The sequence below is a fragment of the Chelonoidis abingdonii genome, chromosome 18 (genome assembly GCF_003597395.2).
Source record: "Chelonoidis abingdonii isolate Lonesome George chromosome 18, CheloAbing_2.0, whole genome shotgun sequence".
Lineage (NCBI taxonomy): Eukaryota > Metazoa > Chordata > Testudines > Testudinidae > Chelonoidis > Chelonoidis abingdonii.
The window spans coordinates 18,586,817-18,609,478 of NC_133786.1; the positions used below are offsets into that span (position 1 = coordinate 18,586,817).

General features: G+C 48.6%; 1 protein-coding gene across 1 annotated transcript in view; it reads right to left on the minus strand.

The window, feature by feature from the left end:
- The window catches only part of DSCAML1 (DS cell adhesion molecule like 1), a 323,770-nt gene that overhangs the window by 58,196 nt on the left and 242,912 nt on the right, over positions 1–22,662 (minus strand). The window contains exons 15-19 of the mRNA XM_075073502.1: positions 19,827–19,994; positions 18,357–18,427; positions 16,254–16,494; positions 9,416–9,562; positions 8,562–8,717 (exon numbers count right to left, since the gene is read on the minus strand). Of these exons, the coding sequence (XP_074929603.1) occupies positions 8,562–8,717; positions 9,416–9,562; positions 16,254–16,494; positions 18,357–18,427; positions 19,827–19,994 (783 nt within the window). The remainder of the gene's footprint in view (positions 1–8,561; positions 8,718–9,415; positions 9,563–16,253; positions 16,495–18,356; positions 18,428–19,826; positions 19,995–22,662) is intronic.

Genomic DNA, 22,662 nt, shown 5'->3' on the forward strand with positions numbered 1-22,662 from the left:
AATTAGGGTAATTTCCAGGTGGGGAGAGTACTTTGCAATCGTACTGTCCACTGAGCCAATTCTAACCCGTTTCACCTCTCTTTTTCTTTCTCTCTCCCTCTAGCAACTCAAAGGACAAAATGGACAAGACAAACAAAGGACCAAAGAAACTGCGGGAAGAGGGAAGACAAAGCCACGGACAAGACTGAGTACACTGCACACACTGCACCCCTCTACCGAGGGCTGGAGATCGACACTTCGCCCCACACGCTTAATCCCCCTTCAGGTGCCAGGGAAAAGGACCTCCCTGTAAACAGGGATCAAGGGCCATTCCTTGTCAACCAGAACGCTTTATGGGTCTCTTCCATAGCCGAGGCTGAGCGACCCCTCTTTAAGAAGGGTTGAGGTCTCTGTGGCTTTCAGCTCCCTAAGGCCTAGCCTTTTAAAATCCCTGTGCCATTGACCTCTCCCTGTAAGAAGGGTGCAGGTCTCCCCTTTCTAGCTTGTCTTGGGCCACTGGCACACGCAGGGCAACCAGACCACCCTCTCCAGAGGCAACGGCGGTCTCTCCCTTTCTGCGCTTTTTGCTCTGGCTCATTGGAAGGCCCCCGGCTTCGGGATCGCCCTCTAAGCAGGGTTTGGGTCTCCTTTGCCACCCCAATTAAGCCACAGGTCACTTTGAAACGCTACGCAAAATGACTGCCCTGTAACCAGGGTGTAAGGTCTTTTCCCTCTCACGCTTCAACTAGGGGAGCCTTTTTGTGCCTGTGGCTGAGCGACCCCCCTTTAAGAAGGGTTGAGGTTCTCTCTCTCTTAGTCACAGTAAAATCTCCCAGAATGATTTCTTCTTGGCTTTTCTGAGATTGGAAGTGAAATGTTACTTGTGACCTATCCCGCTCACACGGAAGATGGTGTGGCAAAGGGCCGGCTGTAAGGGGATGGTGGAGGCCGTGGAAAATTCGCCCCTTTTCTCAAAAAAGCCAAGTAATGGCCCAACCATGCTAAGGTCCCAAAGTCTGGAAATAAACAGGTGAGGTTTGGGATACAGAGCCTCACTTCCATGTCATCCTTCCTCAAGTCCTTTTGCCCTGCCCAATTTACACGGCTCAACCAACCGCAACTTTGACCCTTTCTTTTCCTGTGCACAAGACAGACACGGTTGGACTGATGAGTGTGAACTGTAGAGATTCGGACAGCTGCCTTAGTCGTGTCCGAATTCTTGCCTCTCTTTGGTGAGAGACAGAGGAGATTCCTAGGGCTATGTCTGAAGGGCTTGATGTGCCTGTCTCTTCTGAAATGTGTTGATGCTGACGTGGTGTAGGTAGGTGTGGTGGTATTCAGAGCCGGCACGTGGGTGCACCTAACCCGACTAACAGGACTGCGTCACAAGGAAGAGGTGTCTTTTCTTCTGGTCTAGGTTACCGGGAACAAAGTTGTCATTGTCTTGGTGGGGCAGGAAGGTAAGTCGGGAAGGGTGTCGCTGAGGGATGGAGGATTGATTGGAAAAGGGAGACTCAGCAGGACCCTCCCTTACCTGTTCATTTCCAGATCTTTTCACCTTGGCCACTTTAAACAAGGGGGTGGGGGAGAGACTATTTTACTCAAGGAAGGTTGACCGCCCTGTAATCAGGGTTCAGGTCTCTTTCCCTTTCCTCCTCTCCGCATTGGCCCTCCTCTTCATGCCAAGGTAAAGTCAGCTCCCGCTAACTAGGGTGTGGGTCTTTTCCTGCCTTTCACAAGAGAACACTGCCATTGAGAAGGTTGTTCTAGAAACCAGTCTCTTTAGGGCCGGCTGTAAGGGTTACTGTATAACCCTAGACTTTTGTACTGAACTCTCCGTAAGCTTTTGTAGCTGTTTGTGCTTCTCTGACATTCCCAGTGGTCCTTTTGTCCTATGGAACTCAGGAAAATACCTTGTGCATCTCAGTGCTCCCAGTGACCTTTCCAAGAAGGGAGGTCCTCTCCACAGCCCAGTGGTTTCCTTGTGGTAGCTTTTTCCAGAATAACCCTTTCCTGCACGGTCCTGTTTAGTTTAAGGTTATGGAGAGATGCTGCTGTTTGTCAGGTTTTTTGACATTCTTAAGTAGCAATGGAGAAAGGAAATGTAATGAAGGTGAGTGCTGGTTTTTGGCTTCGGGAAAGTCTTTGGGCATGTGTTTGGTCAAAGAACCTATCTAGAGCCTGTTTAGAAGGGACAGCCCCCTGCAATACAGACACTAATAGAAGGAGTTCAGGGCTAGCGTTCTCAGCATCACCGCATCAACCTCACTGCTCTGGAGCATCAGCACTGCCATCCCGAAATGTTTCTGTCTGAGTATCTCCTCCAGCCTGACCTCTCTGTTCCCCACGCAGCCAAGAGCCTGTCTCCTGCTCTGCTTTCCCCGAGCTGCACTTACCGAGGTGCCTCGTCCAATGTGTGCTCACAGGTCTGCATCCTTCATCCCCCTTCCTTGCCTTGCTCCCCTTTCCGAATGTTAATACTTCCCTCCCCTCTACTATTTGCTGGCAGATGTCACCCCGCTGCTCTCCCCATCCCTCCTTCTGTCTCACCCAAGCAGTCTGGCAGATTCCCTTCTGATACTGCCAGAGCACCAGGTTTGAAGCTGGGGGACGATCAGGTAGAAAAACCATCTATGCCAGTTTTTGATTCACTGCACCCATGAATGCTGCCCTGACCCCACTTGCTGGCCATGAAAGCAGCATCCAGGATGACCCGCCCAAGACAACACACATGGGGGCTCTCTGTAATTCTCCTGCCTGCAAGTCAGAGGCCCAGGAACTTTGAGAGAGCTGGAAGAGGGAGAGGGCAGCCATGGAGGCACTAATCAGAGGCCAACGAAATAGTTCATTTTTCCGTAAGGAAGTGCTTCAGTCTCACAGCATCATCTAAATGAGGCATATTTGGCAGCAAGGCTGGAGCCGACTGGGGACGAGCTGAGGTAGCGGCACTGACTCCACCCAGCACCTGTCCTGGAGCCAAGGGCCAGCCAGCAGTCTGAGATTCCCTGGTGTCCCATCTTTACTGGCCCAGCAGATAAAGGAGTCCTAAAAAAGAACCACCCTGGCTTAACAACCATGTAAAGGAAGCAGTGAGAGATAAAAACACTTCCTTTACAAAGTGGAAGTCAAATCCTAGTGAGGCAAATAGAAAGGAGCATAAATGCTGCCAAATTAAGTGCAAGAATGTAATAAGAAAAGCCAAAGAGGAGGTTGAAGAACAGCCAGCCAACAACTCCAAAGGTGGTAATAAAATGTTTTTTAAGTACATCAGAAGCAGGAAGCCTGCTAAACAACCAGTGGGACCCCTTGATTGAGATACAAAAGGAGCACTTAAAGACAATAAAGTCATTGTGGAGAAACTAAATGGATTCTTTGCTTTGATTAGGGGTTTGGAACAGGTCCCATAAGAGGAGAGATTAAAGAGGCTAGGACTCTTCACCTTGGAAAAGAGGAGACTAAGGGGGGATATGATAGAGATATAAAATCATGAGTGGATGTTGAGAAAGTGGATAAGGAAAAAGTTATTTACTTATTCCCAATAATACAAGAACTAGGGGGTGACGCAAAATGAAATTTAATAGGTAGCAGGTTTAAAACAAAAAAAAGGAAGTTTTTTTCACGCAGCGCACGGTCCACTTGTGGAACTCCTTGCCCTGAGGAGGTTGTGAAGGCTAGGAATAATAACAGCATTTAAAAAACTGGATAAATTCATGGTGGTTAAGTCCATAAACAGCTATTAGCCAGGATGGGTAAGGAATGGTGTCCCTAGCCTCCGTTTGTCAGAGGATGGAGATGGATGGCAGGAGAGAGATCACTTGGATCATTGCCTGTTAGTTCATTCCCTCTGGGGCACCTGGCATTGGCCACTGTCTGTAGACAGGATACTGGGCTAGATGGACCTTTGGTCTGACCCAGTACGGCCGTTCTTATGTTCCCCACACTGAAGATGATGCAGTTTGGGCTTTGCCTAAAGGCTGCAAAGCAGCAGCTATGTTGGAAGGGTGGGGGAAGGCTCTTTCCATCAGTCTCAGAGATGGGAAAATTCCAGTAAATCTAGGGCGAAAATCTCATCTCACCCAGTGTAAAGCTGCAGTAACTCCACTGACTTTTTGGGAGCAAATGGGAGAGCACTGCACCCTTTTTCCACAGAGCTCTCACCTCTATGTGTATACCACCTGTCCCTCGTTAGAGATGGAAGCACAAGAATTGAAGGCGGGGCAGTGTCCCATTTCCAGTGGCTAGTGCCACGCGCTCCAGAAACAGCCAGAATCCCGCAGTGGATAACCCCATTGACCAAAGGGGCCATGCATCCCAGCACTCAGAGGTTTGCTTACACCTTGGTGCAGGAGGCTTCGCCCCTCAATAGCTGTCAGGAAGGAGCATCTGCAGCTGTACCCACCCATTTTTCAGGCAACCAGTGAGGACATCTGGGCTGTAGCAGAACCACTTGATTGGCTATGGCAGGTGGCTTGCCTTTTTCACCCAGCAGCTGTAGTAGATCAGTGGCTGCTCAATGCACACGCCCATGGATTCTCTACCCCCCTGTGTGCTCCACTCACTCCAAGCCCTGCTTCTGCCCTGCACCCAGCCTCGACCATGCCCTGCTCCCAGTCCTGTCCTAACCTCATTTCTGCCTTGGAACCAGCCCTGCTCCTGCCTTCCCTGCCCCCAGGTAACTTGGTTCTGATCCTTGGCTCTGATTCCTGGCTCCAACTCTGTCTTGATGCTTGGCTCTGGTATTTGGACTCTAACTACTAGCCCTGACTGCCTACAACCCAGTATCCCAACAGTCACATTGCTGGATTTTATCAGTCATGCTACTGTCTGATCCTTTTCTGAATCCCAGTGGGCTCTTGGCCTCTAGGATACCTTGTGGTAAGGAGTTCAACATGTTAATCTTGCAATGTGCAAAAAAGTGTTTCCATGTATTGATTTTAAATGTCTTCCCTTTCAGTTTTATCAAATGCCCTGTTGCTCTTGTATGTGGAAAAAGGGTGAACAGAAGTGCCTGATTTACCATCTCTAACCCATTCATTCATTATTATGTACATCCCTACCGTTTCTCCTCTCTAAACTGAGCAGCTCCTCATCTGATCAAATAGTGTCTCATGGGGAGGTTTACTCAGATTTGAGAGATGGGTAGTGAAAATAACTAGAAACCTTTCTGTCTGCACCCTATGCATTGTGAGACAGGGTGACTAGAACAGGACACAGTACTCCACAGGAGGGAAAACCACTGATTCCTAAGACATTGTTTGGATGCATAAGAAATGGGTAGAAGATAATATTGAAAACATTGTGTCTTTTTTCTATTCAGATATAGGGGTGGGTGTGTACATGCATCTTTAAACACACACAGGGTTTCTGTACTTCGTGTATGTACTCAGGGGCACACCCTCTCTCTAATGCCTGGTCTACACTGGGGGTGAGGTGGGATTGATCTAAGTTATGCAACTTCAGCTATGTGAATAACATACTTAGACCTACTCACCGCGGTGTCTTCACGGCAGTAAGTCAATGGCTCACGCTCCCCCATCGACTCCGCCTGCACCTCTTGCTCTAGTGGAGTCCCGGAGTCGATGGGAGAGTGTTTGGCAGACGATTTATCGTGTCTTCACTAGACACGATCAGTCGACCCCACTGGATCGATCACTGCCCGTCGATCCAGCGGGTAATGTAGACAAGCCCTAATGGAGGTTGGCTCACACACCACTGACCAGACTTACCTGTATGGCTTGCTCTGCTGGGATGGAGGAAGCTCAAAAGGGAAAGGCTACAGGGACAGATCAGCAAAGAAGAAGACAGTCACTGACCTTACTGCCCCTGAGAGTGCCTGGAGCAGGTATAAGATGGGGATGACGAAAAGGAGGAGCTGGAGGCAGTCCCTAGCTCTGAGCACGGACCCTACAACCCACAGAGAAACTGAACCCTAAGGGGCGACCCAACGTGTGCCTAAGAGACTGGCCACCTTTGCATTTTAATTTTACTCTGATTCTAGCCTGCTCAGGGGAAGAGGGAAAAAGACCTGTTTTTATTTGGAGAACCCCTTGTATATCGCAGCCAGAAGGACTATGTAAGCAGCTCCAGTCACTGTCTGCTGGGGCCAGGGGTGTCCCACCCATCACATACCCTCCTCTACCACCTCATACATACCCCCCCTCTCCACACAAACATGCCAAATCTCTGCTCCATTCAAAGCCTGCCAGGGAATCAGCTCAGCTTTCTGCAACTGGGATTGCATGTTGCTTCTTAACGTGAGAAGAAGGGGAAGTAGTAAAAAAATCAGCCTAAATTTCTGCCTAATCCTTTATGAGCCCTAATTTGTCTTTCTTGATTTTGTGGCCTGGGAAACATCTTGGCTGTTTTATTCATTGCTAATGACTCATTCACAGCTGAATCTTCTTAATTCTAATTAACACGTGTTAATAGTCTATCAGCCAAGGTAAGGGGAACACACACAGGTGTTTAAATCCATAACTTCTCCACCCCTGTCTCTGCTAGCAGCAGTGGATGTGATGAGCCAAATTGCTGAGTTGAGCTGAGCAGCTTTGCTCCATCTCTTGGAGGGAGGGATTCTTATATAAACTATCTGAAACTCAGACCCAACTGCACTGCTCAGGTTTATAGATTCATAGATTCTAGGACTGGAAGGGACCTCGAGAGGTCATCGAGTCCAGTCCCCTGCCCTCATGGCAGGACCAAATACTGTCTAGACCATCTCTCATAGACATTTATCTAACCTACTTTTAAATACCTCCAGAGATGGAGATTCCACAACCTCCCTAGGCAATTTATTCCAGTGTTTAACTACCCTGACAGTTAGGGAGTTTTTCCTAATGTCCAACTAAATCTCCCTTGCTGCAGTTAAGTCCATTGCTTCTTGTTAATCCTTAGAGGCTAAGGTGAACAGGTTTTCTCCCTCCTTCTGAGGACACCCTTTTAGATACCTGAAAACTGCTATCATGTCCCCTCTCAGTCTTCTCTTTCCAAACTAAACAACCCAGTTCTTTCAGCCTTCCTTCAGAAGTCATGTTCTCTAGACCTTTAATCATCTTGTTGCTCTTCCTCTGGACCCTCTCCAGTTTCTCCACATCTTCTTGAAATGCGGTGCCAAGAACTGGACACAATACTCCAGCTGAGGCTTAACCAGCGCAGAGTAGAGTGGAAGAATGACTTCTCGTGTCTTGCTCACAATACACTGTTAATGCATCTCAGAATCACGTTTGGTTTTTTGCAACAGCATCACATTGTTGACTCATATTGTATAACCCCTAGATTCCTTTCTGCGGTACTCTTCCTACACAGTTCTTCGCAGTCTGTATGTGTGAAACTGATTGTTCCTTCCTAAGTGGAGCACTTGCATTTGTCTTTGTAAACTGCATCCTGTTTACCTAAGACCATTTCTCCAATTTGTCCAGATCATTTTGAATATGACCCTGTCCTCCAAAGCAGTTGCAATCCCTCCCAGTTTGGTATCATCCGCAAACTTAATAAGCGTACTTTCTATGCAACATCTAAGTCATTGATGAAGATATTGAACAGATCCGGTCATCAAAAAGACCCCTGCGGAACCCCACTTGTTATACCTTTCCAGCAGGATTGGGAGCCATTAATAACTACTCTCTGAGTACGGTTACCCAGCCAGTTATGCACCCACCTTATAGTAGCCCCATCTAAATTGTATTTGCCTAGTTTATCAGTAAGAATATCATGCGAGACCGTATCAAATGCCTTACTAAAGTCTAGGTATAACACATCCACCGCTTCTCCCTGGCTAAGAGCTGTGGACAAGTAAATTAAGGCATCAGAACCAAACCCCTGAAAGGAACCGAGAGCAGGGGGAAAGAGAGAGCCAGGAGAGCCCCATGTGCACCTGCCTGCGCACCTGCAGAGGACTCCAGCCCAGCACCTATGACACCTCCTGGCATCTCGCTGGAGGACCCCGGCGCATCACCGTACTTGGGAGGATGGGGGAAGTGAGTTACATGGGCTTCCCATATCCGTCCCTCAGACTGGCCCAAGGCACCCAGCAGCAAGAATGTTCTCAGTTCTGCCTTGGAGACCCCACTGGCTTGGCACAGTTGTGGGGCCAGCATCCTACTCCATGCTGGCCAGAGGGCTTGCACAACAGGAGGGCGGTGCTAGGCAGGGGGGCTCCAATGTAGCAGGCTCTGGGCTAGCAAGCAGCGTCTAGGGCTGTGCTCTGCAGGGGGAGAAGATTGGAGCTGGGGCCTCCCAGACTGTGTCTGGCTGAGTCAGCATTTGCTCAGGGGCATTGGCTAGAGCCACTGGTGAGGGCAGCCCATTTCCTCAGGCTCCTCAGTTAAACAGGCACTTAACGGCCCTGCTCAATATCACCTTCCCTGCCACCTCCTGCTCCATTGCCATCTCCTTCCAGCACCTCGGGCATGCCAGGCCCCAGCGAAACCAGCACCCCATGCCCTGGCTGCCTCAGCATCCCCATCCCTACTGTACCAGCAACCTTCGTGCCCTTCTCCACCCCCGACCTGTGACACCTCTTCCTCCTCTGCTCCAGGCCATTCTAGGCAGGAGGGGCCCCATCATGCTTGAGCATCACTCACTGTCCTCCTTGGTCTGGATGTAGAGCACACTGCTGCGGACACCATCGCCGGCCTGCGTGTATGCCAGAACCTGGACACTGTAGTTGGTGAACTTCTCCATCCCCCGCAATTCCACGCGCTCCCGTGTGGTGGTGATGTTCTGCATCTCCCCCCACTCTGCAGTGGAAACATGACAAGGGGATCAGTCTGAGGCTCAGAACCAGCCTGCTCCCCAGGCAACCTTGGCAGGATTAGATTCTCTGCTCCCACTTACCCTCCCATTGCAGGACACTGGGCCATGAACTTCCAGGTGTCTCAACCAGGCACCAAGATCACTCATTGCTTTCAGGCCAGACAGAGACACAGGGACAGCAACCCAGATTACCAGCCCATCTCCGCGGAGCTATTCCTTCAGCTTCAGGGCCCAGCTTCTGACCTTCTCTGTGCCCAAACTGGGTAGATTCCCAACCTTCCTCCCCCATGGCTCTGTGGATTACCAATGCACAGGGCCTCTGAAAGCAAGCATGGGGACAGGCTCTATTGCTCAGCTCCACAAGCACAAGATACAAGTGACATGTTGGCTCAGGTCAGAAGTGACATCCTGGCTCTTTATGGACATTTCCACAGTCACAGGAAAAAAACCTGAGCAATGCAGGAGGCTTGGCAGCAGACTGCAATAGCAGGGGGCTTGAAAGTCAGATGCTAAGTGGAGTTACAGGTGTGTGTGTAGGTGAGGCAAGGAACATGGATGGGACTCGCGTATTTCCAGTCTCCATTATGGCAGATCTCGCCACGGGTCTCAAATTCATGTAACATTTTAGAATAAGAAGAGTAAGAAACAAAGTAAAAAAAGTGAACCCCATCTGAGCCCTCACCTCCGTCCATATAGAGAGACCAGAAGATCACTCTGTACCCCTTGAGCACGCCATTCAGGGTACTACGTGGGGGCTCCAACCAGGAGATCACAGCCACATCTGACGTGATGGATAATGCCCTCACGTTCTCCGGAGGCTGGCTGGGAACTGATGGAAGAGTCCATGGAGAGAGAGAGAGAGAGAGAGAGAGAGAATCAATCAGTGAGAGAGGATGCAATGCTGTATGAGCAGAGCATCAGTAATGCTCTCACCATCTGTCTGTTCAGGTAGTTTAGTCCTCACAACATCTATTGTTAGGGTTTGGCTCCCTGCTGCATTTGTGAACAATGAGCAGGTAAGAATTTCAGACTCTCAGATTCGCCATCTTGGAGCATGTGAGAAGCCAGACCACAACAGGGTGCTACATGCAGTTGGATCTCAACTGGACCGGGTCACAATTTCCCAGTGAAAAAACCATTCCCATCAGAAAACATGGGCTCATCAAAATTGAAATTTTCCCATGGGAAAAATTATGATTTCAAAGAAAAGTTTTGATTTTTGCCTTGTGTAACATTTTGTTTTGACTCAAAATATGTGGTTTCAGCATGACATTAAAATGACATTTTATTTCTGATCAACATTTCAAAGTGAAGAATGACGCCGTGAGATATCAGAGCACTTGACTTTGATTGATAAGTTCTGAAAAGGGTCGATTTGCAAATGTCCAAGTGATGCATTCCATCTCTTCCAATGTTCTGTGAATATTTTTGATATTTTGAGACAAAAACAAAAGTTGAAATATTGGAATTTCCCAGGGGCTGGAACTTCTGCTTTCCATCAAGCATTAATCCCAGCCTTTCTGGGAAGCTAGGCCAGTACCTCTCACTGCGCCAGCAACTGCCCACCCACCGGAGAGAGCTCCATTCTGCAGCAAAGCTTGGACTGAGAGTGGTGTTAGCAGCAGCCCAAATGTGGATGAGAACATGCAAAACTGAACCAGTGGCAGGCAATGCTGGAGTAAGGGAGTTCGGCAGAAAGGTCCTTTGCTAAAGGGTGGGTGCTGTCTAGCCTGTGGTCTGAGTAGGATAACCAGCATACATCTACACTGCAGCTGGGCAGGTGAGATTCCCAGTGGAGGCAAACAGATTCGCAATAGCTCAGCTTGAGCTAGCGTGCACAAAATAATGGTGTGGGTGGTGCGGCACTGGTGGGGGCTTGGGCTAGCCATCTGAGCTCAGATTCAGGGGTCAGGCAGGTTTGGACTTTGGTGGCTAGCCCAAGCCACCACCAGTGCTGCAAAGTCCATGCTGCCATTTTTAATGTGCTAGCTCAAATCTGTTTACTGTTACTGGGAATGACACCCCCCAGCTGCATTGCAAACACTCCCACCAATCTTGATGCTAAAGCCCTGGTTTGAGCATGCCCTGGAGTGAAATTAACCAAATAAAAGCTGAATTTGCAGCACAGGGTCTTGTAAACTGACTCATGGCTAAAGGAGCAGACCTGCTGCTGTCTATTGAGATTTCATCAAAATAAAGTGGCAAATAACATACATGACGCTGAGCTCATGAAAGCAAAGGAGGATTCACATAGAACACACTTCCAAAATGTAGGGTTAGGGCTGGGGTTGGCCAGTGGCAGATGTGGGGTTGAGAGGAGAAGGGGGAGCGTGGGCTTGGCACAAGGGGGGACCAGCTTGGGCACTTCTACAGGCTGGCTGCTTAACACAGGTGCTAACCCTAAGCAAGCAGCCAGGTTCCAGACACTCTCCTCACCCAGCAAAGGGAGCTCGCTGCCTCAGGGTATCAGAGAACACAGACGGCAGGCACTACACAGAGGTGTCACCCCAGCCGGGGACAATTCGCTAAGCCTTTTGCAGGGACTCAGAACAACCAGCCCAATGGGGGTCATGGCTACACAGCATTGCCGCCCAGGGAGCTAGCACTGCAGGTGCTGAGCTGCCTTCTGGGAAGCTCCCGGGTGTTTACTCTTCCATTTCCGGCTCCACACTGCTGAGCCATTCAGCACGGTGGAGGGAGGCACAGCACTGTGGGGAGCGGGGTTCAGTCTGACCAGCCCCCTGAATTCTCTCTGCTTTTGAAGTTGAGGCTCAAAACTACAGAAGGGGCCTGGCATTGGGTAAACAGAGCAGGAAGAGGTACCAGTGCTTTGTCCATATTGCTTAGTATTAATCACCCGGGGGAGGGCATGGGGTGTGCCACATCCATGCCATTCATTTCACATCTCCGCTGCCTCTGCTCTCATGAAGTCCTGCCCCTTCCTGCACATTGTCAGGAATCAAGAGAAGATTTGGAGATGGCAGGGGGCAAAGCGGATTGCCAGTGTTAGGCCTGAATAAAAATATAGCAGACAAAACCAGGTATGCCAACCTGACCAAAGTCAGGCTAACAGAGGTTTGTGGGTAATCCCTGAGTGGAAAAGAACTGAGAAGCAGCATGTCTCACGAAGCACTGGGAAAAAGTGAAATAAGGGAGGGGCTGCATTCCTGGTACAGTACCAACTGTGCTGTGTTAGGAACAATTCCTTTAAAGAACTAATAAAAAATCCCAACCTCCCTGTTTTCACTCCTTGGTTCAATTCTCTGTCTGTTTTAACTCCACTACATTCCTAACTTCTGGTGCTTGCTAAAATATTGTTAATCACCTAATGCTGTAAAACATGTATACTAAAAATGTCCAGTTTCTAGTTTTAAAAGAAGGGGGTGGGTTGCTCAAGTAAATAATTTATGACGCAACAAAACTGTCTATATAGGCTTATACTGAAATGTAAAAAGCTGGCTGGTTCTCTCTGGAGACAAGCTGCTCTCTGTTGAGGCGTGCACTTGTCAATAAAGAGCTTTTGATCGGACCTTGCTGGTGTTGCCTGTCTCTCTTGCAGTCAGACAACGAACTTTGCTGTCTGGGTTAGAGTCCCTGACACCAGTCAGGCCTGTGAAATATCCCCAGACAGAGGGCCAAAGCAGCTTTTGTTTGACCCAGGGGACTCCTGAGAAGTTACATAATCGCACTGCAGGATTGTGGTCTCTGCTCAGCTACAAGTCAAAACCACTCCCGCTTTCCGTAGTGCTTTTCTGGGTGGCAGCATTTGAAACACACCTGGCACAAAGGCGACCCGAGCCAGCCTGGGAGCTCTGCGTATACCAGAACACAAGTAGTGCTGCAGAACCAGTAGGGTGCCCAAGATCAACACTGTGTGAAGGACACCCTAGAAATGTGTTGCTCTGCAGCGGCAACTGGCCATACATCTATCCACCAGGGAGATGCAGAACTGACCCAGCCCCAGAAGTTTTGCCTCAACCTTCAGTCCACCAAAAATTCTTTGCCAGCACAACTGGGTGAAACTTCACAGCTTCTTCAAAACCAACTAGAGCCCCATAATCCAGGAAGCAGGAAGAATGTCTACACTGCACTTAGAAACAAAGGGAAAAAACTGGAGCGCTAGCTGGATGCAAGGTAATTAGATCCCATTGCCCCATAAGAGGTAACTCTAATTTTTATGAGCATTTAAATGATAATACATCATCCTAATGATCCTCTTTGAAAATGATTATTGTTTCATATCACTTAGGTGTAAAAATATAAGCACCATGTAATTAGGGACTGAGTGTAATAAACTAATACAGAGAGTCCGTTTGAACAAAATGAAGGCAATATAATTATGGAAAAGACACTACTGCTAAAACAGGGGCCCTTGAATACCCCAGGAGGAGTGCTAATAGAGCCAGGAAATGATCATGCTTTGACAGGCTAATGAGAGCCTTAATTAAGTATGAAAAACTGCTGAGCAAATGCAGTGTGAAACTTTTTTTTTGTTTTTAAAATGACTCCGAGGCCAACCATGATCTCTCCCCAATGGAAACATCTAAGGCACTTTGTAAAACAACCCTGCGAGGAGCAGGTAGAGCAGCTGCCAGATCACACAGGCTGGGCCCCCTCCATCTGCTACCTGCAGCTTCCAGGGCATGTTCAGCCACTGAAAAAGGCTGGAAGCTGATCAGGTGCCTGGCAGGGCAGCACAGGCTGGGGCAGCCCCAAATATGCAATAACGCTTAGCACTTACATAGCACCTTTCAGCCAGAGACCTCGTAGCCTTGGACACTGGAGGGCAAGGACTGCTAGTCCCACTTTACTGACACGGCAGCTCTGGTGCAGAGAGGTTACGTGACTCGCTCCAGGTCACAGAGCAAGTCACTAACGGAGCCAGGCACAGAACCCCACCTACCCACTGCAGCACTCAGGTGCCCACGCCCTCTTGCTCTCAGATGGAGTTTATGAAGTGCTCCCATTGTTTGGGCAGAGGGAGTGGAGTGTGTGTCTTGTGATGAGAACAAGGGTGCCTGGGCCAGGGCTCTATTCCCAGCTCAGCCAATAGTGAACTGTGTGCGACCCAGAACAAGTCACTTGAGCTCTGTGCCAGAGCTCACCTGTCAGCCAAATGGGCACAATACCTACCTACCTAGCAAGGCTGCATGAAGCTTAATTAGCACCACCGAAGCGCACTGTTGTTGAAGTGCTCCCTGCCTCAGCCATGGCAGAGGGAAGAGAGGAGCTGCTAGCAAAACAGGAATCATGCCATGAGCATGAAAGAGGAGATGCAGCCATGAAATTTTAAACACAAGATGAAATAAATGCAAGACTGAAGGACAAACTCGGAGCACAGAGCTGCAGACATGGTGCTGTGGAAGAGGGGTCCCCTGTCATCTCTGATACTCTGATATACTGTCTTTGTGTCTCAACTCATTTGCACGAGCTGGAAGTAAGTATTAATCATAAGAAAATGAGTCAGTTCTTTTATTAAGAGCTAGTCCCCTGAATTACATGGCTGTTTTCGCAGCATTCAGCCATATGCGCATGGCTGTTAGCGTTTTCCAGGCTCAAAGTTTGCTTAACAGAAAATTACTCCAATTCAGCTAGAGTCTGGTCTGCGGCAGCCATTTGAACAGGACGACAGATTCACGTACCATCACCTGGCACTGCCACAGCCCCTCCCCTCCAAGGGTCTCGGCACATTCTGCAGATATTAGCACAGCTACAACAAGGCGAGCAGCGTCAGTCCAATCCACAGACGGGGAAGCTACATTACAGAGGCTATGGGTCAGATTTTCCCATATGGGCTCTCATTTTGGGTTCCTAGCGTTAGACAGACAGGGCCTGATTTTGATAGGTGGTGAACACTCGCCAAGTCGCTTGGAGCTGTGGCTGTGCAGTACCCCTGACAACCAGGCCTTGTGTGTGTCAAGCTAGGAACCCAGAATCAGAGCCCACTTTGGAAAATCTGACACAGATTTGAGGGACCCAAAATTTAAACCTATCTGACCCTGTGAAACACAAGGGAGATGGGTAAGTGTGATGGAGTAGGGGCTATCGGTGTGGGGAATGGGAGAGCAGAGGATGTCTTTAGGTGAGGGACAGGATCTTTAAGCCTGTAACCTGAGCCAGGCAGAGAGGAGGGGGGTCACAGTAAGTCACTTTGGCTGTGATTTGCAAAGGGGCCCAGAAGAGTTGTGCACCTAAGATCACGCAGAAGCCAGGAGTTCTGATTCCAGGGTCCTGTTGATACCACTAGACAACACTCTCCCCTCCTGCAAGGCAGGTGGGATGGGGAAAGGGTTTGACCCAGTTTAAGTGACTAATGTTCTTTGCCAGGTACCAATGCCCTTTAGAGGGCACAGACAGATATTTCAGTGGAGACGCACCTGCATCAGCTCCTAGGCTCTATCAGAGACGGTTCTAGGGGCGAGGAATTTGCTACTTCCCTGCTACCCTTAGATCTCTCTGCTCCTGGAGACTCAGCTGATACAGGAGGAAGATCTGCAACTGCATCAGTCTCAGCAGAGTAAGCAGATCCTTTCCATGAAGTGTCCTGCACCTCAGAAATGAGACACCGAGGGACAGTGCAGAGCTTTCCCCATGCTGGGTTTGAATTACTGGGGCAGGAAATGCAAGCCATTTTCCCACTATGAAGGTAGTTTGAAATACACCAGAGTGGCAGGGGGTCTGCCAATAATGGCCTGGTAATACTGAATCAGGCAATAGCTCCTGCAGGATTAGTGGGCTCTGCACTCACTTAAGAATGATCAGGGATGTGCAAATCCACCCTGACATCCCTTTAATTAGACTAAAAATCCAGTGTAATTCGGGTCCCCACACACTGACTCAGGTCTTTTTGTTCTTGGGAAAAAATAATATATATATATATATATATATATATATATATATATATTCAAAAAATCAAAACCATGTGATATAATGAAAGCCGGCCTCCCTGTCCATTAGGCAGGGAACAAATCCCAAATGCTCTGCCCCTCACCAGAGGGGAGCAGAGCCCAAAAGCCTTTTCTGCGCTGGCCAGAGATGAAAAGTGGGCAGAGGGGTCAGGCAGCTGTAAACTGCTTTCTATGCAACACGCAGGAAATCACCAAGATGTTATTCCACAGAGGGAAGGGCTGACAAATGGAGCCAGAATGAGAGGCAGACACACTGCTGCCCACCTGCTATATACGCCCAAGGGCCTTGCCTCTACTGAGTTTCAGCCATGGGTGGCCAGCTCCCTGGACTGGGGTAGACAGTCCAGAATTGCTAGTTGTACCATTGCTGTTTGCTATGCTTGAAAGCAGGGTGCAAATCGTCTACACTAGGGGTTTGCATGATGCTAGACAAAGGGTGCAAATCCCCTGTGATGACAAGGCCAACCCCACCTGAGAGTTTCGGCTGCCACTGCCCCAGACTAATCAGGCTGCATCAGAGACCTGGAGAACAAACACCCTCAGAATGGCTGGAGGCCTTTCCAAATGTCTTTGTGCCCTTGTCTGTATGCCCCGGCACCTCAGTATGCTTACCATCCTCGAGTGTGGTGGCATTGATCTCTCTGGAGGAGGGTCCCGTCCCTGCGCGGTTGAATGCCTGCACCACGACCCCATACTGTGCAAACTTCTTCAGGTTGTCCAAAGTGTAGACCTCACTGTCCCCCGTGGCCTTCATCTCCACAATGCTGTATTGCCCGTTGCTGCCGGGGCTGTTTTCACGGTAGCCGATCTGGTAGCCACGGATCACCCCATTCTGGAGTTCCTTCTTTGGGGCCTGCACAAGCGGGGATACAAATGGAGCAGGGTCACGGGATGGGTAGCATCCACCCCTACCTCATCAGCCCATCAACGCTCCCCCAGCACTGCTGGGGACAACATGCAGCAAAACAGGAGGTCTTAGTGACCTGAAGCAGCGAGCCCATGTGCACTGAGCCCATGTGTTCTCATCAGAGCTGGGGTGAATACTTAATGTGCTTTATTCACCCCTGGGGCTGATCCTACTGACCCCGCTCACAAGGGGAGAGAGCCTGTGACACCATCTCAGAATGCATATGGTGCTTTGGAAATAGAAATTGCTGCTTAAGTGCCAGGTGTTTTATTAGTTGCCTACAAAGCCCTTTGCAACTCAGTTCTCTCCACTTCTCCTGCCCAGCCAGGGCAGGTCTTCCATTGTTCCCTAGGTTCATGCTGGACTGGGATGAAGACCAGACTCTCTCAGCTGCAGGAAAGGGTCTCCTACTCCCTCTCTGATTCTCTTTAGAGCACACTTGGACACATTCATCTGAACTGGCCCATCCAGTCTGTTTGGGCCCCTTCCTAGTGTGCGTTTCTTTGCTATTTGTGTGTAATCTCATTCTGCATCCTTAGTGCCAGGGGACGCTGCTCCTTTGGAATAGCAAGAGGCTCATCTTACAGGTGACAAGGTTTTGCTCCTGGGCCCTATCCTTCGGTTTTCAGTCTGACTGGATCTTTGTTGGGTGATTTTTTAAAATACTCCTGCATTTTGGCTTCTACTAGGCAGTGCTCAGATGCTGATAATCAAATAGTTAACAAACCCAGAGCCATTCAGAGCCTAGCAGAAGGGCTGATAACTGAACGCTGATTGGCTGATGAGGCAGTAATGATTTACAGCACCTGGTCAGGGCTAGGACTCAAGTCAGATGATCTGATTAGGAGGGGGGAAAAGGGGCCGACAGCCTTAAAAATGCACGAAGCCAGGTTTAAATCAATTTTAACAATATTTCGCTGAAGCATTAAGAAATCAATAGGGCTGATTGCAAATTTATGTTATAAAGCCACAGCAATCCATCTCGCTGAAATACTCTTAAAACCAAGTGACTTATCTTTCAAGTGAATCTTATTTTTCATTAATCTGTTTTTCAATGCTAAAGGGGAGGGGAGGAATAGAAGATGGAGGCCTAAATTTATTGACTTGCTGGTTCATTCTGAAGTCCTAACTTTATAATCAATTTTATTTTTCCAATGTGGCTTCTGAAAAATAAATCTGATTCTAAATTTTATTGATCTTTGCGCAAGCATTTTGTAGCCAAGTGTCTTGATTTTTACATATTTATCCTCTCCACCCTGCATGGATATCCTGTAAGATAATAAGCATCTTATAAAACATGATTAGGAAGGGGCTCGTGTGACGGAACTGGGGTACTCATCTAGCCCCAAAGTTTTCATTCTGTCTAGTGAATTTTACTTGGGCCTGGGCATCCTGGTGAAAGGTCATGATCCAAGACATTGAGACACAGGAGCAGGGCTTCTGTTTAGGATTGTGATCCTAGATATTCTTGCCCCTAAAACCAGCTTCCTTACATCACTGCCATAATGAAACAACTATCACATTTAGCATAACTCCAGTGCATTTTCATCTAACAATCTCAAAGCGCTTTATGACCACTAACTGCCTAAGCCTCCTTGTGAGATATGTGAGCATTGTATTTCCATTTCAGATGGGGAAAGTGAGGCACAGAGAAATGAAGTGACTTGCCCAAGGCACCAGTAGCTCTAAAGTGCCATCCAGGGTGCTGTACAGGCAATGGGCCTGCTGCCTTCTATCACTGACATTAGGGGTATCACCATGCCAAGAGAACTCCACACATAGCAACCCCCCCGCCACAAACAATGTACCTTCCAGGTGACCTGGATACTCTGTGATGTCATTGGCTGCAAGGTGACATCCATTGGGGGCCCATCCGGAGCTGTTGGTTAAACAGATCAAACAGAGTCATGTTTACAGGCTGCAGAGAAAGGAGTCCCTTGTAGCAAAACTTGCTTTAAAGAAACAACTCTCCAGTGGGGCAACCATCACAGGTAAAAACCAACAACAGAGGGCTAGAGAAAAATAAATGCACTTGTGTACTATCACTTGGGTCCCTCCTGCCTTCTCTATTCTTGAAATAAACTGTGCTTTAAATAAAAGCTTTTTCATCTTTCCCAGTTCAGCTCTCTTATTTCCCACTGACTAATGCAGCACTGCTGAGTGCACAAGGGGCAGTTAAAGTGATGAATGTAGCCATTCTAGAGAGAGGACAACACGCAGAGAGAGCGCGCGCTCCCCATCTCAGCCTCGGAGAACGTTATCCAACATGCCAGCTGTATTGCTCCTCCGATACACGTTTGGCTGGGCCCACACGCAGGTCCTAGCCAGAGAGGAAATCAATCCCCTTGTGAGTGTTTGAGAAGAGGACTTGGTTCCTTACAGAGGTTCGCACACACAGTGAAATGAGCAAAGGTGAAACACACGCACATAAAAACAGCTGTGGTTTAACAGCACAGATTTCATGCTCTGCTCAGAAATCTCTCTAAAAACTTCAGCTGAGGAATCTTGGTTCCCAGAGGCTCACAAGCCAGTCAATATACACGTGTTCATTCCTGCACACCTACAGAATTGTGCAGGGGTCAAACTCCCGCTAAATCTCCATGGGTGCTGCACGGAACATGCACAACTTGAGAGTGACTAGCTGAGCTGGCTGCCCAGGCTGGAACACTTGCTTTGCTGACGGAGATGGAACAAACTGCACCGTTCACTGCTGGCATGTGTGCAGGCTGGCTGCACCATACCAGGGTTTTGCAGTGCCCTAGCCATGTACTGAAGTTCATGGCAAAGAGAGAGGCCTGAGCAGCTCATTTCCCAAGTCCTGTGGCATGCAGTAGTATGGACACAGGCCAGGACAAGGGGCCTCCCTCTTCAGCTCCCTTATTCCCGAGTCACTTGGTCAGGACCACGGAAAGCTCCCTGCTCATCACTGCCAATAGAAGCCTGCTCAGTACCAAGGCCAGTTCCTGTGGCCTGGGCACAGCTCACCAGCGCAGCAAAAGCTGGGCCACGCTATCACAGGCAGTGCAATAGTTCACTCCTGCCTGCGCACGGCCTCTCCCGCACACAAAACCTCAGACTTTTCCCATCCAGCACCACAGGCTCAGTTCTGCATCCAACTTAATTTGTCCTTCCTGGTAACTCCCTCTCCACGTCACCTCCCCGAACAAATGCCTCTGCTCAGACTCAGCACACAGAGTGGGGGAAAAGGCCTGTATAGCCAGAGAAAGGAGTGCAGGAGGCATGCAGCCAGCAGAGGAAAATGCATGAGCGAGAAGCACCTGCTTCCTCAGTGCTGATGGTGAGCTCCTTGCTCGGCTCGCTGCGCCCAATCTTGTTGAAGGAGTACATGCGGATGCTGTACACGGAGGCTGGGTGCAGGTCCACTATATTAGCCTGGTTAATGGTGGGAGAGATGTTGCGGGTAGATTGCTTAAAATCCCAGGAATCTGGAAAAGAAAACAACAGTGAAAGAGGACAGGTATCCTACAAAGAGTCCTGGAGTTAATGGCTCTGCAGAGGCTCTGTCAGCCTCGCAGGCGAGAATGCCAGTTCATTTTGGTAGGATCCCAATAACACAACGCCCCAGAACTTGCATCTGCCTGTCTCGCACACCACCATGTTTTCCTGTCTCGTGACTCTTTTCCCACTGAGCCACAAATGTGCCAACTCCTCAGCGCCTGGACACATTTATGCCACCCACGCAGGGCAGAGCATCTGGAACCTTCTGTAAACAGCAGGGAGTGCTGAAGATGGAGAAGGAGCAGTGCTTGGTAATGCCAGGACATGCATGAACCTGCTTCCGAGAGTGTGCTGACTCTCAACTGTGAGATGCTGAAGTGTGGAGCCGATGGCTTATATAGTTCCCTCTTTTAAGACCTAATTCACCAAGGCACTGAGCACTTTTCTCCCCACTGGCCTCCAGGAGAGCAGAGGCTCTTCAGTGCTTCTAGGAATTGCTCAGTATCCTGCAAGATCAAACCCTTAACGCCTAAAATTATCCTGATGAGGAGCTGGAGCAGTACATGGGTGAGGTGTATGGGACTCTGTGTTTGGCCTGGGTTTAATTAACTTGGAAGCAAAACAGACAGACACAGACATTATTTTTAATGGGGTGAGCACAAATTGAGATATTTCCATTTCATATCTGATTGTTCAGAAAATCATCATCATCAGCTCATCTCCTGTAGAGACATTGTTGAAAAGCGACAGACTCTAGTGGAGGTGTAGGAAAGAAGCAGAATCTTAGGTTTCCAAAAGAAGGCACCTGAAATACCATCAGAAGATTAGGAATCTATATCTTCCTACCAAACCACATACAGATGTTGGATTCATTTTTTAACAAAATAAAAATAAATAATCTGAAATGAAATGTTTTCCTGATTTCCCCACCACACAAGGCGCGTTCGAGATTGGAGTGTCATGTAAACATTCCTCTGCAGCTTTGACAGCCCAGTTGCTACAAGAGAGTTGCACAGGGAATGAACTGGGCAAGTTTCACTGTCCAGGCAATACCGTGATGTGCAAAAACCAAACCAACAGCATCCTCAGCTCAGAACATGGCTGCTATGCACTCAGCTTCAGGTGTGGCATCACCACAGACATGCTGCCCAAACGTGCCAGGCAGAGGCACCAACTGGGAAGCTCAGGTGAAGAAATTAACAAAACTCCTCCTGGTTTCTCCTGGCAGCACTGTTCACTATAGGGCATTGGCCCAGGCTGGATCACAGCAACAGGTCCAAAATGGGATCTCTGGTGGCAAACGGCATTTCCCAGCTGTGCTTCCCAGGCCATGGGCCCTCAGGGGAATTTCTGAGTCGATTCGACCCAATATTCTGCAAGGTGCTGTGACGTCTCTGAAAAGTGCCTTTTTCCATCAGCTCGGACAGCCAGGCCGAGGATGACTATTTTATTGTTTACTATGGCCTTTTTTTATCTGGCTCCCACATTTCGGGATGCCAGATTTTTCCCTCCTTGATTTTGTATAACTCCAGACCTGGCTGTTTGCAAATATTGTCTCTTTCAACATTCCCTTTCATTCAAATGTTCCCATCTAACACAAATTAACATATTTCATTAATGCTGCTCTCTCCTTTCTTCATCCAAGAGACCGGGATGCAGAATATTCCCTTTAAACACCATGCAAGAATGCACAGACAAGGCCTGCATCCCCTCCCTTCCCTGGAATGGCCCCACCTGTCCTCAGGAGGTGTAGGAAGTGGCAGCAGGAGTCCCAGAAGGAGACCCCTCTCCCCGAGAAAGACTGGGGTGTGTGTGAGGTCTCAACACCCTCTCTGCCACTGATGCCCCAGCTCTCTCAGTGGCAGGGTACCAGGGTCCTGGCTGGAGGAAGATGAAGTGTTTCTTCCCCCTGCCCCTCTCCCATCCCTGAGCTGGCGGGACCAGAGCCCCCTCTCCCAGGGCAGCCCCTGTGCACACAGGAAGCAGCTGCAGCAGCTCAGGAGTAATTTTAACCAATGCAGGTGGCTCAGTCCTTCAAACTTTGCAGGCGCGGGCTATAAAACTCCCCTTTTCAGAGCATGTACTGATCTGCAAAGTCACAGTAAGATCAGCCGCCAGCTTTGCATTGGGAGAAGAAGGCTCCATGCAAAACTCAGTTCTGATCCACTATTACAGCAAGAAGCAGAAAAACTACCCTGGTAATTGCCAGCGGTTTGGGTCTCACCAGCAGTACCAAGTAGAGCTGGGGGAGGGAAAACAGGTTTCCCATCCCATGAACAATTTTGAGATTTTGAAAAAAAAAAATCCTGTTCAGAATTGACCAAAAAAAATCAATACATCAAAAATATTTGCAAACCAACCCCTCCCCTATAATTAGCTGAAATTTCGAAATGAAAAGTAATTTTGAACCAGAAAACCAGAATTTTTCACAAAAATGTCAAAATTTAAAGTTTCAACTACTTCAGAACATTTTTTCCTCAGAAATTTTTTGAGTTGAAAAATTTGTTGTAACCAACCCTTTCCTGCAAAATGCCTTTTCTGACAAAAGCTATTTTGTTGAAATTTTTCCTTCTAGCTCTAATTATAAGTTCTTCCTCAAGCATAGTAAACACGATCTCCTATGCTGACACACAGACTATTGTCTTCTTCCGCTGT